This window comes from Eubalaena glacialis, chromosome 12 (assembly GCF_028564815.1).
Source record: "Eubalaena glacialis isolate mEubGla1 chromosome 12, mEubGla1.1.hap2.+ XY, whole genome shotgun sequence".
NCBI lineage: Eukaryota > Metazoa > Chordata > Mammalia > Artiodactyla > Balaenidae > Eubalaena > Eubalaena glacialis.
The window spans coordinates 38,938,310-38,956,005 of record NC_083727.1 but is presented as its reverse complement, the minus strand read 5'-3'; the positions used below and the strand labels follow the sequence as shown (position 1 = coordinate 38,956,005).

General features: G+C 36.4%; 1 protein-coding gene across 1 annotated transcript in view; it reads right to left on the bottom strand.

Annotated features, from left to right (window-relative positions):
- TRDN (triadin) overlaps nucleotides 1-17,696 on the bottom strand; it is a 315,995-nt gene that overhangs the window by 249,243 nt on the left and 49,056 nt on the right. The window contains exons 6-7 of the mRNA XM_061207205.1: nucleotides 10,090-10,143; nucleotides 6,857-6,916 (exon numbers count right to left, since the gene is read on the bottom strand). Of these exons, the coding sequence (XP_061063188.1) occupies nucleotides 6,857-6,916; nucleotides 10,090-10,143 (114 nt within the window). The remainder of the gene's footprint in view (nucleotides 1-6,856; nucleotides 6,917-10,089; nucleotides 10,144-17,696) is intronic.

The following is a 17,696-nucleotide window of genomic DNA, read 5'->3' as shown; positions in this document are numbered from 1 at the left end:
GACCGTATTCCTATCTCAGGAGAGTTGACTAAAGCCTGTGATACCCAATTTTAAAAAAATGAAAACAAAACAAAACCACAAAACCCTGTGATATCTGGCTTCATCATTTCTCCTCTCATAGCACCTTTCCAAAAGTTTCTTCCTCCAATAGACTACTTTCTTTTTTTTTAAATATCTCATGTATTTTCCACATGTCAAATATTACCAAGCTATATTGTCTATGTTTTTCATGTTTTACACACATATTAAATCCCTTTGTGCTCAATTCATATGCAGCAAATGACTCTGCCATTGGAATTAATCATTTCTTCACCCGAGATTAAATTTGTCTCAACTTTTTTTTAGGTACACGTTATTCCCTACTATTTATCTTGTATTACAGATGGCTGTTCACATATCTGTCTTCCCTACCAGACTGAGAGCAACTTGAGGATAGGAACTATATTATTCATTTTTGTAGCAACATAATGTCTAGCACAGACATTATGTTTTTCAGAGACATTTGAAAAAGAAAAAGACATTTCTTTTTTCAGAGAAAACAAAGAATAAATGTTTATGAATGAACAATTTTGATCAAGAAGAGAAAACAGTAAATGTTTCACTATATCCAGATCATGTGTACAACATACTGACATACAGATTACATATGTAAATATGTGTTTAGAAATGGGCTTGAAACAACCTGGAAAATTTGCCAACTGTTTTTTTGCTTATACTATTTATGTGTGAAATTATTATTTTGGTTACCCTAAATGGCACCTACCCACTTCTTGTAGGTAGCAGTTGATTTAACCTTAGCTTTGTACTATGAAATTAAAGATATGTGAAATTAAGATCTACTTTTAGTGCCATTATAATTTATAAGTGAGAAAAGGTAATTTTCTTAAACACAAGACTACATCTAAAACAAATTCATTTTTATCAGTGGTTTTAAGTATAAAAATAACAAAATTTTCTCTATCTATTTTAGACATTTTTAGTGATCTTCATCGTTGAAACAGATAATGTTGCCTCACATTAAAAACAAAAATGGGTGCGAACTCAACAATGATGTGGATATAATGTGGAAAATACCATAAAATTAAAGCAACACCCAACTTATATTTATTTTTATCAAACTGGGTAGGTGTTCTTAAATTTTGTGCCAAATACTTTTCCTGATTTTTCTCAAAAAGAATTTAAGTGACATTTGCACTTAGGAGTTCATTTAGGAACAAAAAAGCAAAAAAGAATTGTCATGTTCAAATCACCCAGCTCAGTTTAGGAAGACACTTAATTTATGACTTTTATCAAATGGAAAACAAATGGTCTAACCAAAAGAATGACATCAGCATATTTGATCCAATTTTGGAATTAGTAATACCTGTTAGCATCTGAACCAGAATCAAAATGTCTTAAAGTAGGGAAACCGGGGCTTCCCTGGTGGCGCAGTGGTTGAGAGTCTGCCTGCTAATGCAGGGGACACGGGTTCGAGCCCTGGTCTGGGAGGATCCCACATGCCGCGGAGCAACTGGGCCCGTGAGCCACAACTGCTGAGCCTGCGCATCTGGAGCCTGTGCTCCACAACAAGAGAGGCCACGATAGTGAGAGGCCCGCGCACCGCGATGAAGAGTGGCCCCCGCTTGCCGCAGCTAGAGGAAGCCCTCGCGCAGAAACGAAGACCCAACACAGCCCCAAAAATAAATAAATAAATAAATAAATAATAATTAAAAAAAAAAAAAAAAAAAAAAAAGTAGGGAAACCGCATTACCCAATAAACATACTAACATACTATACATTTTTGGAGTTAGGAAATAACCCATTTCAACTCTCATTCATTAAGGAACTACCAATTGCTTAACTTTCTCTCTCTCTCTCTCTCTCTCTCTCTCACTTATATTCTTATTAAAGTATTTGTGATTTTCGGCAGGCCGGGCTGACTCATGATGGCCCTTAACGATTCCTACCTTCTGGTATTCATACCCTTGTATAATCCTCTCCCCTTGAATATGGGCTGGCTTATGAATTTGCTGCTAACCCACAGTATGTGGCTTCCATGATTACTTTACATAAGATTGTTATTTCTGTCTTGCTAGCTAATTTGCTCTCTTGCTAGCTGATTCGCTCTTGCTGGGTTTGATGAAGCCAGCAATATTGGTGAGACTCACGTGGTAAGAAATGAGGATGGCCTCCTGCCAAAAGCCAGGAAGAACTGAGACTCTCATGCAACAGGCCTTGAGGAACTGAATCTTGCCAACAGTCATTTAAATGAACTTGGAAATAGTTCTTCCCCAGCTGAGACTTCAGATGGGACTGCAGCCCTGTCTAACACATTGATCTCAGTTTTGTGAGACATTGTAAAGCAGAAGACTGAGCTGAGCCATGTCCAGATTCTTGGCCCAGAGAAACTGAGAGATAATATATGTGTGTTGATTTCAGCCACTAAATTTGTGGTAATTTTTTACACATCAAGAAATAATTAATACAGTATTAAATAAATATTTGTTGAAGGAATAATGGATGCTTGAAGGACTTTATTTAATTGTCTTTGGAAAGAATACTTGATTTATACTCACTTGGGGTTTTGTCTTAGTTCAATTACATACTAGCTTTATAATCTGGACAAATTATTTTCTCTCCCCAGAAGTAAATTTCTTCATCTGTTAAGTTAGGTCATTAATTGGGATAATCTCTAACATCCCTACTAGCTTTACGTTTCAATTCATCCATCTTAACTTCAATAAAACGAAGTTTGGTTACCTCACGGAAAAATTTAGTAAAAAATATATCTGCCTCAAATATCTAATTATTTTACATTGTGTAGATAAACACATTAAATTTTGAAAATGCATTCCAATTTTTATCTACATGCTTAGTCCCTTGAAAATATACTAGATTTCTAAAATACACTGATCACATAAAACCTATATTTTAAAATACGAGGAGGGAGCAGGAGATAAAATGGCCAAGTAGGAGGACACAGAGCTCACCTGCCCCCATGAACACATCAAAAATACATCTACATGTGGAGCAATTCTCACTGAAAACAAACTGGAGACTGGCAGAAAGACTTTTTTACAACCAAGCCTCTAAGAAAGATACACATAAAATCAGGTAGGAAGAGAAGCAATTAGGTTGTGGCCTGTACCTCTAGGAGGGGACACAGAAGAGGAGCAGGATTAACTAGGCTTGCAGATTCCCCCCTGGGGAGTGAGCAGTTCGAAACACATATCAGTCACTGCAGTCCTCGGGTCCGACACCAGGAGTACCAGTCCCCTGAGCTGGTTTGAAAACCAGTGGGACTGACAGCAGGGCTGTAAGAAACCTAGACTCTGCTCTGGAAGAGCACACACATGCTCACTTACTCCTGAAACAAAGCAGAGGGAGCAAACTGAACTGTCTGGGATTTTAGCCGGTTTCCAGCGACTACCCCAGCTCATGCCCCAGCCTAAGCTGAGCACCCACCCTAGCCAAGCTTGCTCTGTGGTGCAGTTCTACCCTAGGGCAGAGGCTGCCACAGCTGAGGAGAGTGCACGGCTATAAAGGATAGAGCTGGCTCATCTTAATTGGGTGACAGCAGTCATTCCTGGCACTTATGGAGGCAGCAGATGGGGAGTGGACCAGAATTCTGACTGGTGCTGGGACCACCCCAGCCTGCACCCTGAATAATACTGAGTACACACTCCAGCCCCTCTTGCTGCAGCACTGCTCCGCTCTGTGCTGAAGGTGCCAATACCCAGAGCAGGGAGAGCACACACTTAGAGGGAACAGAGCCAGCTTGGTCCCAAACATCAGGGCTTCTCCTCCGGCAACTTGGGACCTGATCCAGTCCCCAATAGGGTGGTGCTAGCCTCTGAACAGAGGAGAAGCCCAGGCTCACACCTGGCTCTGGCCCTAGACCCTCCATCTCCAGCTCCACATCCTACCATGGTGAGAGCTGCCAGCACACCATGGGGGAAGATGAGACTCATGCTCACGTCAGATCCAGCCCTCCCACCAAAGCCACTTGGCACATGCAGACTATAGGGGAACTCCCACATAAGGACACCCCTTCAAGACTGGGATAGGTTACTGTTTCACCTAATTTCATAGAGATAGTTGAGAAAACTGAGAAGAGAGAGGAATTTGTTTTAAATGAAGGAACAAGAAAAAAACTCTGAAAAAACAACAAATGAATCAGAGATAAATATTACCAGATAAAGAGTTCAAAGCATTAGTAATAAGAACGCTAACTGAATTAGTGAAAAGAATAGATGAACACCATGATAATTTTAGCAAGGAACTAGAAAATATAAAAAAGAACCAATCAGAACTGAAGAATATAATAACTGAAATGAAAAACACACTAGAAGGAATTAACAGCTGACTAGGTGATACAGAAGAATGCATAAGAGATCTGGAAAATAAAATAATGGAAATCACCCAATCAGAACAGCAAAAAGAAAAACAATTTAAAAAAATGAGAACAGTTTAAGGGACCTCTGAGACAACATTGAACAACCCAGTGTTCACATCATAGGGGTCCCAGGAGAAGAGAGAAAGGGGTCGAAAATGTATTTGAGGACATTATGGCTGAAAACTTCCTGAACCTGAAGAAGGAAACAGATATCCAGGTACAGGAAGCACAGAGGGTCCCAAAGAAGATGAACACCCAAACATATCATAATTAAAATGGAAAATATTAAAGATAGAGAATTCTAAAAGAGCAAGAAAAAAACAAAGAGTCATACAAGGGAATCCCTATAAGGCTACCAGATGAGTTTTCTGTAGAAACTTTGCAGGCCAGAAGAGAATGGCCTGATATATTTAAAGTGGTGAAAGTGAAAAACCTACAACCTAGGATATTCTATCCAGCAAGATTATCATTTACAATTGAAGGAAGATAAAGAACTTCTCAGACAAGCAAAAACTAAAATAGTTCATCAAGACTAAACAGGCCCTAAAAGAAACGTTGAAGGGTCTTCTCTAAGTGGAAAAGAAAAGCTACAAGAAATAATGATCTATAGGAAAAGAAAAATCCCACTAGTAAAGGCAAATGTATAGTAAAGGCTGTGGATCAACCACTTAAATAAGCTAGTACAAAGATTAAAAGACAAAAAAATCGTAAATTCATCTATAACTGCAATAAATGGTTAAGGTATAAGCATGAAGATGTAAAGCATGACATTAAAAACACAAAACGTGGGGCACTCACAGATATAGGGAACAAACTAGTGGTTACCAGTTGGGAGAGTGAAGGGAGAAGGGGCAAGATAGGAGTAGGGGAGTAAGAGGTACAACACATTACGTGTAAAGTAAATAAGGTACATGGATACAATACAGGAATATAGCCAATATTTTATAATAATTTTAAATGGAATATAATCTATGAAAATTTTGAATCATTATGTTGTATACCTGAAACTAATATAATATTGTAAATCAACTATACTTCTATAAAAAAACATTAAATTTTTTAATTAAAATTAAAATAAAAATATTAAAAAGACAAATATTGTATTACATCATTTATATATGGAATCTAAAAAATAATACAAATGAACTTATTTATAAAACAGAAAACAGACTCAGTCAGAGAAAACAAACTTATAGTTACCAAAGGGGAAGTTGGGGAGGGATAAATTAGGAGTATGGATTTAATAGATATACTTCTCTATACAAAAACTAGATAAACAAGGATTTACAGTATAGCACAGGGAACTATAGTCAATATCTTATAATAACCTATAATGGAAAAGAATCAGAAAAAAATATTTATATATTTATAACTGAATTGCTTTGCTGTATATCTGAAACTAATACAATATTATAAATCAACTATACTTCAATAGAATATATATATATAAATAATATATGAGGAAGCAATTTGAATTTAGTAGATAAGACTGAACTATCAGAACCTGTATTTTTCTAACATCAAACGATTTGTAGACAAACTTAGAATAAAAACTAGCTGATGTAATCTTCCAAAGTTTATAACATTACATTGATATTCTAACTGATTTTTTCTTTGGTGTATTATCAAGACAGTTAAGGCCTTCAATGCTTAAAATATTGATCAAGTTGATGCATTATCCTTCTTGGAAAAAGAAATCCTTAATTTTAGTGTTATAAAATTAATTTCAAGGTGTAATACTGATCCAAACTGTAAACCAGATATGTTGTACTGGTTTCCTCTTGTTATAGTAACTACCACAAATTTAGCTGCTTAACCCAGCAACCATTTAATATCTCCTGGTTTCCATGGTTTAAAAGTCTTGCCATAATGTGGCTCAAATAGGTTTTCTGCTTAGGGTCCACAGTGCTAAAATCAAGTTGTCAGCAGGGCTGCATTTCTTACTGGATACTCTGGGGAGGAGTTGGCTTCCACACTTACTCAACATGTTGGCAGAATTCATTCCCTTCTCACACTTTCCATGTACCTCCCTCAATTTTCAAGCCAGTAGTGGGGGCCCAAGTCCTTCTGACACTTCAAATCTTTCTCTTCTGCCACATCTCTATGTTTTTAAAGGTTCGCGAGATTACATTGAGCCCTGGATAATTCAGGATAATCTCCGTACTTTAGATCCACCTTAACTACTTCTGCAAACTCCTTTTACCATGTAATGTAACCTAGCTAAGGGGATGCCACCAAGGGATGAAGGTAATGGGGGCCAAAATTCTGCCCCCCACATATGGGAAAGTTCTTCATTTTCTTCTCACATTTGGAGATGCTCTATTATTTTAAGTATTCAGTTTTATTATTCTTTTAGATATTAAATTTTAAATGTAAGGCCAAATTAAATTTTATGTAAAGGAAATGCTGAATGCTTACAATCATCCAGCTACCTACCTGTTACTCAAAATGTAATCTTTTAAAGTAAAAAGTATAATTTACCTTTTGCCACTGTCTTTGTTTCTGGTTTTTCTTTTTTCTCAATTTTTTCCTTGTGAGTTGCTTAAACAGAAAACTTTATGTTAGTAAACACTCTTAATAGATTTCAAGCTTTTTCTTTACCTCAGTATTATAGCCAACAAAATCATAAGCTAGTTTGAAGATTGATGACATTAATGAGCCCAATTCAGGAATAAAATATTACTAATTTAATAAAAACTGTATAAAACTTAATTTAAAAGACTTGGCATTAAGACTTAGAAAGCATTTTGAAAGCTAGTCTCACCCTCCTGTTTAAAGTTATCATTCTAAGTAGAATTTTAGAATAATTGCTTTCAGGAAAGACAAACAGAGAGAGTAATTTTATAAGAATTTGTTGAAAGATACATCATTTTATCAGGAGGAAGCGCTGTCTTTACAATTAAAAGAAATAACTATCAGGACTACAGCTTTGATTAAGAATATTGTGTCTCAACAAGGACACAATTGACTTTTAGGGAGGAACAATTTCTCAGTATGAGGGATTGTCTTATGCACTGAAAAAATGCTTAGCTTCCCTGGTCCCCACTTACCAAATGCCCGTCACTCCAATGACATTTTAACAACCAAAATTTTTCCAAATACTTCCTAAGGGAAGCACCTATGGTTGAGAACCACTAATGGGTTATAAGGTAACCATCAAAGATTACTGATTGAGTGCAGCTTCTTAACTGAACGGTACTTGACATGATACCTGAAACATTATATCTTCTAGTTGTTTATGTAATAGATTAATAACAATAATCAATAATTGTTTATAAAACAATATAAATTTATTTTATCAACTTCTATTTTACTTACATAGACTAGTAAAATCTTGTGTCTCTTAATGGTTTAAGTAAAGGAGTTCTGAGAAGTACAACAGCATGAGCAGGTTATCCTCATATTTCAAATGTATTAAACTGTGTGGTTTAGTAGTTTCCCAAATCACCATACATATTTCAACATTTACATACTATTTATTAGAGAATAATGAGAGTTAAAGAAATTATGGAAAATTAAATGATAAGAGATTTTAATTAAAATAGCTGGGTTAAGGAAAGAGCCAAATTATTAGAGTAAAAAATTAGAGCCCTAATTATGTTCATTTCTCTAACTATATAATACAAATATTAATGTCAATCAGTTTTACTTGTATTATAAAAGGAAAATGATGTGCTTAAAATATGTATTTAAATAATTATTCTTTTAAAATACAGTCTATGAATGGTTTCCCCAGAATTTTGGAGAGATGATGCAAGCCTCATAGAAAGCTTAGGGCACTATGTCCAGTTGAAGTCCATGAGATCATGGCAGCTGCAGAGTTACCAAGAGAGCAGTTTCCTTCCCCTCCAGGGTTTCAGCCTTTACACCTCTCAGCCTGGCCCATAGTCATCTCCACTACCATTTGGGGTTATGAGTAACAGCTTGGACAATATTCGTTGAAGGAGGGCACAATTCACTCAAGGTCATTGGGCTACAGTATAACTTATCTCATAAAAAGCAAACTCCTTTAATTGGTATACAGTAAATAAAAGGACACAAGTGTTTTGTTTCTGCTTTTGAATTTGGACACATTTCCTTCAAATGTATAATTTAGGGGCAACAAATTCTCAATTATTTTTCAATGAAAAGTATTTAGCCATTGTAAAGATGGAAAGAAATCACAAGAAATATCAGATTACTTCATTTAGTCAGAGTACACAGAACCTGATGCCAATAATTCTATATAAGTCAATAGCAGGTAGGAAATGGACACCTGTTTCTAGAACAAAGAAGATGGCTGTATTGAAATTCATGGATATTATCACAAAGTAAACATTAATAAAAGAACAACTATTTAATTCAAATTTTCAAATATGAGTTTAGAATAAGGAAGAATGAAGCATGTTTCAACTCATCTGATTCCTAAGCATTGTAAAACATTCTAGCTAAGTGGAATGTTTCACAAAATAAAATTTCTCAGTAGGCTATGTGTATTGTGGATACATAAATCAGCTGAAATTTAGCCTCAATATCCTAGACGTGATCCATTCTAAAACAAGAGCAAAAAACTTAAGTTAGAATTTTATTTTACATCATATGTTAAAATAGATTTTTGATGAATTAAAGTTAAATGTAAAATATGAACCTAATTTTTTAAACTTGAGGAATATTAGTAATTACTGAATTAATCCTTGAAAAAGACTCAAGAGCAGAAATACCAAAAGAAAATATCAACATATCTAGCCCCATAAAAATTCAAGAACTTAAACACATACATATATCACACGTTTATTCACACAGACAGAAACCCTTACATTAACTACAAAACTAACTATATAAGAAATATATTTGTAAACGTAACAGATCAGTGATGTATACCCAAATGACACATACACGTATCATCAGGAGAAATGCGCAGTGAGTGTGAAGAGTTATACAAGAAATATGTATCACTAAAAATCACATTCAGATCCTTCAATCTACAAATAACAAGCAATTAAAAGATACAGTGGAAGAAAATATCTCTATTTAAATACTATGCAGCTTTTTAAAAAGAATGAGGGAAATATCTATTTACTGATATGGCAAGATCTCTAGGGTATATTGTTATAAAGACAGAACATAGGACTAAATTTTGTGTAAAAATAGGGAGAGACAATAATGTATATTGTCTTCTAAATGCATAATGAATTTCTGAAAAGATGCACATAGAGCTCATAAAAGCGGTTTACTGTGTGTATGTGTGGGTAGATGAGGAATGGGATCAGAGGGTGTGGGCAAGGCAGGAGAAAGCTTTTTGCAAGGTACCTTTATGTGTTAAACAACGAGTGTGCATTGCTTATTCTAAACAAATAAAAACTAAAAAAGTTTTAAGTCCAGTCTAATATATAATCACAGAATGCAAGTTAAAGTAATGAAGTACACTTCCTTACCTATCAAATTGGCAATTATTTTCTGAAATAATATCCTCATTGTTGGCTAAAGCAATCTCAGAATTGCCAGGGGAAAAATTGATACATTTCCAGAAAGTAAATTGGTAACAGTTTGAAAGTCTTAAGTATTTTATTTCCTTCAACCAAGAAATTGTTCTTTTCACACTCAATTCTAAGGAAAATTATCATAATATAATTTTAAAAAATTAATTCATGGTCATCTAAATTCAGACATAAAGAAGAAACGGTCAAACGGTGACAGATCAATGAGTAAAAACCGCAATAAGAATAACTCCATACCTTTCTTTTCAGGTTTTCCTTTTTCTTTGTCTTTGTCTTTCTCTTTGTGTGTAACTGGAAAGGAACAGACAATATTTTTCATTTAAATAAAAAGAATAAAAGATGAGATGATTGCATGGCAGTCTTTGATGTCAAAAACTTATCTATTGCCTTTGGGAATCTTTAAGTAGCATGAGGTTTTACACAGGTTTAAATGTTAAAATAATTATAGATATTTTAAATTTCTATTTTTATTTTGTAACCAAGGACAAACCCATGCCAAAACCAGGTCTGATTGCAAAGACTACCCCTCAACTTTTCCAAATCTTTAACTTCAGTTTAATGAATTGGAAAATTTTTTAAATGTATTATGCTATCTGCCAAAGAAGCCCAGCTCAATACTGGAGGAACACCAAAACTGTGAAGACAAAAATACAGAGATAATCTTCTGAACCTGAGGCAAAGAACTCTCAATCTAGATAGTATATGTTAATCTTCTACAGGAAATTTCCATGCAAATAGGTTTTGAAAATATACTGGAATGAGACTAGGATGACACCAAACCCTTTCAAAGAAAACAAAATTTAATTCAATATGAGCTATGATTCAATTAATTAATATAGTAGGGCTCAAATTTAAGTTATAATCTTCCCCCATAATTCAGTCATAACTCTTATTAATGGCACCTCCAATTATCCAAACTAGAAAGTTGGGACTCATCCAGGATTCATCTTTTATTTTTCATTTTTGTCCATTTGCCAAGCTTTTGCGATCCTACCTATTAAATATTCCTTTTACCCATCTTCTTCTATCCAATATTACATTCCCTACTTATCATTTATTTACATGAAAATACAGAAAGAGCACCAGCTATGTGCTAAAGACTTGGCTAGGCAAGACAGACTTCATCCCTATCATTATGATGTCAACAAGCTAATGGATGATGGATACTAAACAAATAATCCCAAAGGTCGTTAATTGCAGTTAGAGTAATTGCTGTGAAGAAAATATTCAGGGTAGCATATCAATGTATAAAATGAGACCTAATCTAGTTTGTGTGCTTGCGGAAGGTCCGTTGGTAGAAATGATATTTAAGGATGTGAAAGATGAGAAGAAATTAACCTAGTAGGGGAGTAGGAAGGAGAAAGGGGAAAGAGACCATTTCAAAAGTGGGACTATGATGTCCTTCTTGGGCATATTATTATTATAAATATTATTACACTAATATCCTGAATAGTGTCTTGAACACTTAGATTTTGATTTTTCTGAGTCTCAGAGTAGCCTTTCTAACATGAAAATCTGATCATACCATTGATCTGATGCAAGTGTTAGTATCTCCCTCATTGCTTAGCATGGTAATCTGTCACATGGTAGGTGCTATATCAAATATAAAAATATTTCATTGTTTTACTGATCTGACATTTGCTTATCAATCCAATCTTACCTACCAGGAATTTCCCCTTGAACTTTACATTCCAGTTATAACAAAATGTTTGGCGTTCCATAAACATGCCACATGCCCTCCTAATGCCTTTGCATCTCTGTCTGCTTGTGCCTTCACTTAGATTTCCCACACCCACATTTCCTCTGTTCCATGTACCCTTTCAGTCCTGGCTCAAATGCCTCTTCCTCTGCAGAGGGTTGGTTGATCTCTACTTATTCCATATGCCAACTGCACCATGTGCATAATTCTATCTGATCAATTAAGTAATAATACAGCAATTGTTCATAAATCTGACTCCCAAGAAGGTGAACTCTCTTTAGGGGCTATGCCATATTATTTTATTTTTGTATCCTGGCTCATCACATGGTGTCTGACTCACAGTGGACTCTTAATAGATATTCTTGAACAAGGGAAATTCTAAAATATTATAAGAAGAGCTATTTTCATCTTCTAGTACAATTCTATTTACTGATGATTTGCATGGATATAATACGCACTGCTTGCTTCCAATCATTTAAATATTTTACAATTTGCTAAAATTTCTTAAATAATTAAAACCCAGTGAAAAACAGAAGAGAAAAAAAAAATCATAGATCATCTAGACATTATTTTTCCTTTCCACATTCAATGGTTCTTCCGGGTTTTCTAAGTTTCTAAGTTCAATATAAAAATCTCACAAAATAAGAGTAGGACATCAGCACTCACACATGACCACAGATAGCTTATTTTGGTTCCTTTGGATCACTATTAATTAAGCTGAAAAGCAAAAGAAAATCTTGGCAAAAACAAAGCCTCTTTTAAAGTTTCTCTAGGGGAAAGGAAGTTTGCATGAGATAAGCTGTGCTTTCGAAACCCTGATTGGCAAGACCCCCAGGGGAAAACTTAATCTGTGTCTCTGCCTCTGTGAAGGACCAGACCTCAGCCACCTCCGACAGCTGGTTGTCCATTCCACTAAAGGATTTTCCGATTGACGTGTGCATGGGTATAAATGGGAGAATTAATACAAAATCAAAAGAGCAAGGGGTCTGAATTCAGGCTCAAATTAGCATATTAATGCCTTATTCCTGTTACCCTGGGGAAAAATCCGGTTCCTCGCAGTCTAAGTTTTGATTCACAGACACAGTGCTGTATGCTGGAATTTCATTATCCTCCTCAGAAATGGTACCATAATACTGCTTAGTGAAGCAGCTGGAACCACATGCTCTAGGGAGCTCTTCAACATGGCAGGGAGCCACTGAAGCTTCTTGGATGGAAACTTCAAACTTTGGCAAGACTGAGCTCAAACACTAAGCTTTGAAATTGCTTTTATCAAAATAGTGCCACCATCAATAACTGCCTTAATAATCCCTCTAAAACAAAAATAATTTGCTGCAACAATTACATTTGCTCATGCATCTCTTTGCTTAGAACTCACAGAAGTTTTCATATGAAAGAAGAAAAAAGTACCTTCCTCGTCACCAGCTCTGTTTGGTAAGTTACATCTTAGCTAGGATAGTTTTAGCTCAGGACAAAATAAGCTTGTTGCACCTGCTAGAGCTTCATTTGTTTGTCATCCTTATTTACAAAAAACAAAATTCCCTTCGGCATGCGGATAATTAAAAACAAATGGAATACACAAGTTGGAACGGCCCTGATGTTTGGCATCTGAGTTGGCGCGGCCCTGCTGCTCCCACACTTGCCCAGACTCTGACCTCCCCCTGGCCAGAACACTAAGCTCAGCTCAACTCCGAAGCGCGTCTCTCGCCCTCCCCATATGTTCTCTCTCCAGTACTCCGCCAGCTGTGCTCTGTGCTTTCACAGCTCTTGGCCCTGGTAACCCCCCAGGCGGGCTCTGTGTCCTTTTCTGAAGTGTATCAGAGCTCAGAGTGCGCCTGACCCTGGGTTCTTAACGGGCAAAACGCGTGCAAGGGGCCAAGCAGCAGGCATTAGGGGCCAGGTTGTCAGAATCCTTTGCAGATCTCTCTGCTCTGAGTTCAAAACTCAAAAGTTTTGGCATCAAAAGTTTTAAAGTACTGATTTGGATAGGCTACTCTATTCTTCAATTGATGGTTAGCAAGAAAATTTAATTAAGTGAAACTCTGGAACCTCATACTTGACTTCAGAGCTATTGGACTGGACTAAGCTTGAGTGTCTGAAGCAAAAGCAATTGGATAGATAAGCATGTAACAACTACACCTTTGCATAAGAAAAGACTTTGGGGAGCACAGCTACCTGTAATAGATTTTGCTGATTTTTCTTTTAATTAATTTCTCTATTTCTCAGATTTCTGGCACTGCTGTTGAGAGAGGTATTAGCCCTGAAGTGGTCTATAAATTTTAAACAGGTCAACATTTTAAACAGTTTCATAAAATTCATATACACCCATGTTTCAATTCATCATTTTTTATGAAAGAGCAAGATACATATTCATTTTAAACCATTTAAAAAAATTCTCCTTTAGCCACCACTAAACAAGAATGCCAGATGTACTCTTGATTAGTGTATATCTCTGTGTTTCTTTTTTCTTTTTTTGTAATTTCAATTTGTCGAATTTCCATTCTGTGCTAAGACAAAATGATCTACACACTTTATATGATAATGATGAACTCAGTAGAAAAGCATTCTTGAGTAGAGAAACTTCTCAAAGATTGTATTATTCATTCTTCTTAAAGGAAGAATTTATCATTTTTACTTTAATATAAGTACACAATTTTAGAGCTGATAGGAACCTAAGAGATCAATTAGCCTGAAGTTCTTTGTCCATTGATAAGAAAATACAGCCGCATAAGTGTCCATGGCAGAGTAGAAGAAGAATACAGTTATTATGTTGCTAAACAAGTACTCTCCCCACAAGATTATGCTGCCTTGTCCATCCCACATCCTGTGCGGACTTGTTCTTATGAGCCGAAGTGTACTGACTAGATTCTCCAAGCATGTTATCTACAATCTATCCTACAATAATGCACACACTTCTTTTTCATAATAAAAATACATTTATTTATGTATTAAAGTGAAGATTAGGCAAATTACCTAAAGTTACAAAGCTCATCTGATACCTATGCGTTCAATCACAAAATAGATTTTTTAAATTCTAAAGGATTAGTTTTACTTTCAAGTCTGATTTAATTGTATGGGTAATTTCCCCTTCACCTGGGGCTACATGGCCATAGTCAGAACCATAATGATTTCCTCATAAGTGAACAATCGCTATGCAGGAGGAGATACATAGCTTTGTATAGGGCCTTCTGTTCTCATTTTCCAGGTTTATCATTCACAGCAGCCAAAGAAGAGAATAAAATATATTTTGTACTTTAAGGAGACAATTAAGTACAGCTGAGAGAAGGCAAAAGTAAATTTATACAACACAGGCTGACTAAATTAACCTGTGGGCCTTGAGAGCATTTTCACAGAGGCTCCAGGATATTTAGATACATTTTAACATCCTGCCCTCTTTGGCTTTTGAATCTCATCTTCAGCCCTATGCCTTGCCAGCCTATGATTCCGGTCCTATAATTGTTTCTCAGAAAGGATCCTAAACCGGTCAATCAGGATGACTGTTCTCTATTAACCCTTTTTAAAAATGTTCCGCTGACTTTGTGCATGTGATACTGTTATGGGTTTAATTACGTTAGAGAGAAAAGATATGCCGACGTCCTAACCTCTTGTACCTCAGAATGTGATCTTATTTGGAAATAGGGTCTTTACAAGAGGTAATCAAGTTAAAATCAGGTCAGTAGGGTGGCTCCTAATCCAATATGACTGGTGTCCTTATGAAAAGGGGAAATTTGGACACAGAGACAAATATGCACAGCAAGAAGGGACAGAGATGCAGGGAGAACACCATTTGAAGGTAAAGGCAGAGACTGGAGTGATTCATCTACAAGCCAGTGAATGCCAGCAAACGCCCCTGAAGCTGGGAAAAGCCTGCAGATTCTCCCTCACAGCCCTCTGAAGGAACCAACCCTGCTAAAACCTTGACTCTGGACTTCTAGCCTCTCTAACTGTGAGACAATACATTTCTGTTATTTTAAGCCTCCCAGTTTTTGGTACCTTGTTACAAGAGCCCTAGGAAACGAACACTAACACTAGTCACTGGGCTTCTCTTGTGCTCCTTTAACCAAGTTCCCACCTGGTTCCTTGAGGGCTGACCCCTGACCTAGCTATCATATCTTCCATTTTAAGTTCCAGAGTGCACACCTTAATCCCAAACTAAGGCCCTTCCAGAAAACTGAGGTCAGACCTACTCAGCGACTAGGGCAGCCAGATGTCTCCTCAAACAGAATCTCTCGTCCAGGACATCTCTTTGTGGAGTATTCACCACGTGATGACGTGACTGTGTACTTGGTTTTTAGATCTCTCATTGGACTGGGTCTTACTCTTCTTTGCATTCTTAGTTCCCAGTATGGTGTTTGGCACAAAGTAAGTGCAATAAATAAATTAATGTGTATTATTGCCTAACAGCTATAGCAAGTTTTTCTATTTACACCATCTGTCTGCCAGGACACTCCCCCATTCCCACCAACTGGCCCGCTCAGATGTTAACTACATGCCATTCATCAGCACACGCTCTGCTGTGTAAACTTCCTCACTATGCCTGAGGTCAGTTCTTCAGCGAAACACCTGATAACCCAGGTGGATGTAGAAGACACCTATTGCTCTGAATGCCTAAAAGGCCCTCCTTTTGTCTAGGAGTCGTCCTAGAGAGACAAAATTCTCTCATCTAGTTATATGTTTATCACCAGGTTCTAGTCTTTTCTGGTTTACTCTGTTCTATGAGTATACTGACATGTTTAATTGTTAAATAGAAGCCTAAACAGTGTCCGAAACCAACAATAAAATTTGCAATTGAAAAAGAAACAACACAATATGCAATAAAAGAGTAACCACATGGAGGGAAAAAGCAGAGGAAAGTAAAAAAATAAATTACTATTTTTCTCTGGAGAACTGAGTTTTGCTTGTATCTTTCTTTTTTTGCACTTTCCAAATTGTCCAAATTAATCTGTATTACTTTAACCTCTACTATTATACATTTATTGTGGGTGTTTCTGGTTACATGTTACAGATAGTTTTTGTTTTAATATGGAGCTCACTGTCAAATTCTTCAATTGCCTCTGACCAAATAAATTTGACATTACAATGGCCCAATTAAAGCCGCATAATTATATACACTTGAAAATAAACACAGATTGTTAAGGAAAAGTTCTCCATAGAAATCAAGTAAATATTAACAAAATAGAGAAAACGAATGCTTTATTAATTCATTCATTAATTATTTCAACATGCATTGAGTGTGTTTCATCTGTTTGGCACTTTGCTAGATATTAAAATGATTTTTAATTTAATATAAGGACACAAATTCAGAGCTGATAGGAAGCTGAGAGACCACTGAGTCTGAATCTCTTTGTTCACGAATAAGGAAACACACAATCATAAATGTCAACACCAACCTAGAACATATAAAAAGACAAACACAGTTCCTGCCCTCAGTGAGCTAGAGCAATATACTCGCAATTAAAATTTGGTGTCAAAATGCTTTAAAGGCTGAAAGCAAGGATGTAACTGTAGCATGGAGGAAGTACCTGAATGCCCACAGAGTGAGGGACAGCAAAGGAGGCCTATTGAAGGAACTGATGTTCCATCTGAGAATCAAAGAAATGAGCAGAAGCCTGCCAAGTGGCCGACAGTCAGAGAGAACAGGTATATAAAAGCACAGAGTTATGAGACAGCAGCAGTGCTGGCTTAGGAACTGCCCAAAAGTTCAGCCTGCCTGTGGCATGGGAGGTGTTGGTGGGATGTGGAGTGAGGTGGTGAGGGGAGCAGGGGGAGAGTTGGGAATGGAGGGGGTTGATGAGGAGGTTGCAGAGTAGGGAAGGTAAGTGGTAAAGTGGACAAAGCTGATCACTGGTTATCTATCAGTTATCATATGATGAGGGCCTTTTATGTCATGACAGTGTGGCTTTTATCTCTAAAGCACTGTGACTGACAACAAATGGATTTAAGCCCTGAGCATGATTAGCATGGCTTTCAGGGATTAATGCAGGGAAATCAGTTAAGAAGTAACTGTCGTAACCTAATTGGGAGATGACTGTAGAGGGGATAGTAATGGGAGAGGAGAGGTGAGAATAGACTAAATTATAATTAAGAGAGAGGATGACAAAGGGCCATGCAGGATTGGACTTTGGTATTGAAAGAGACCAACAAGTCT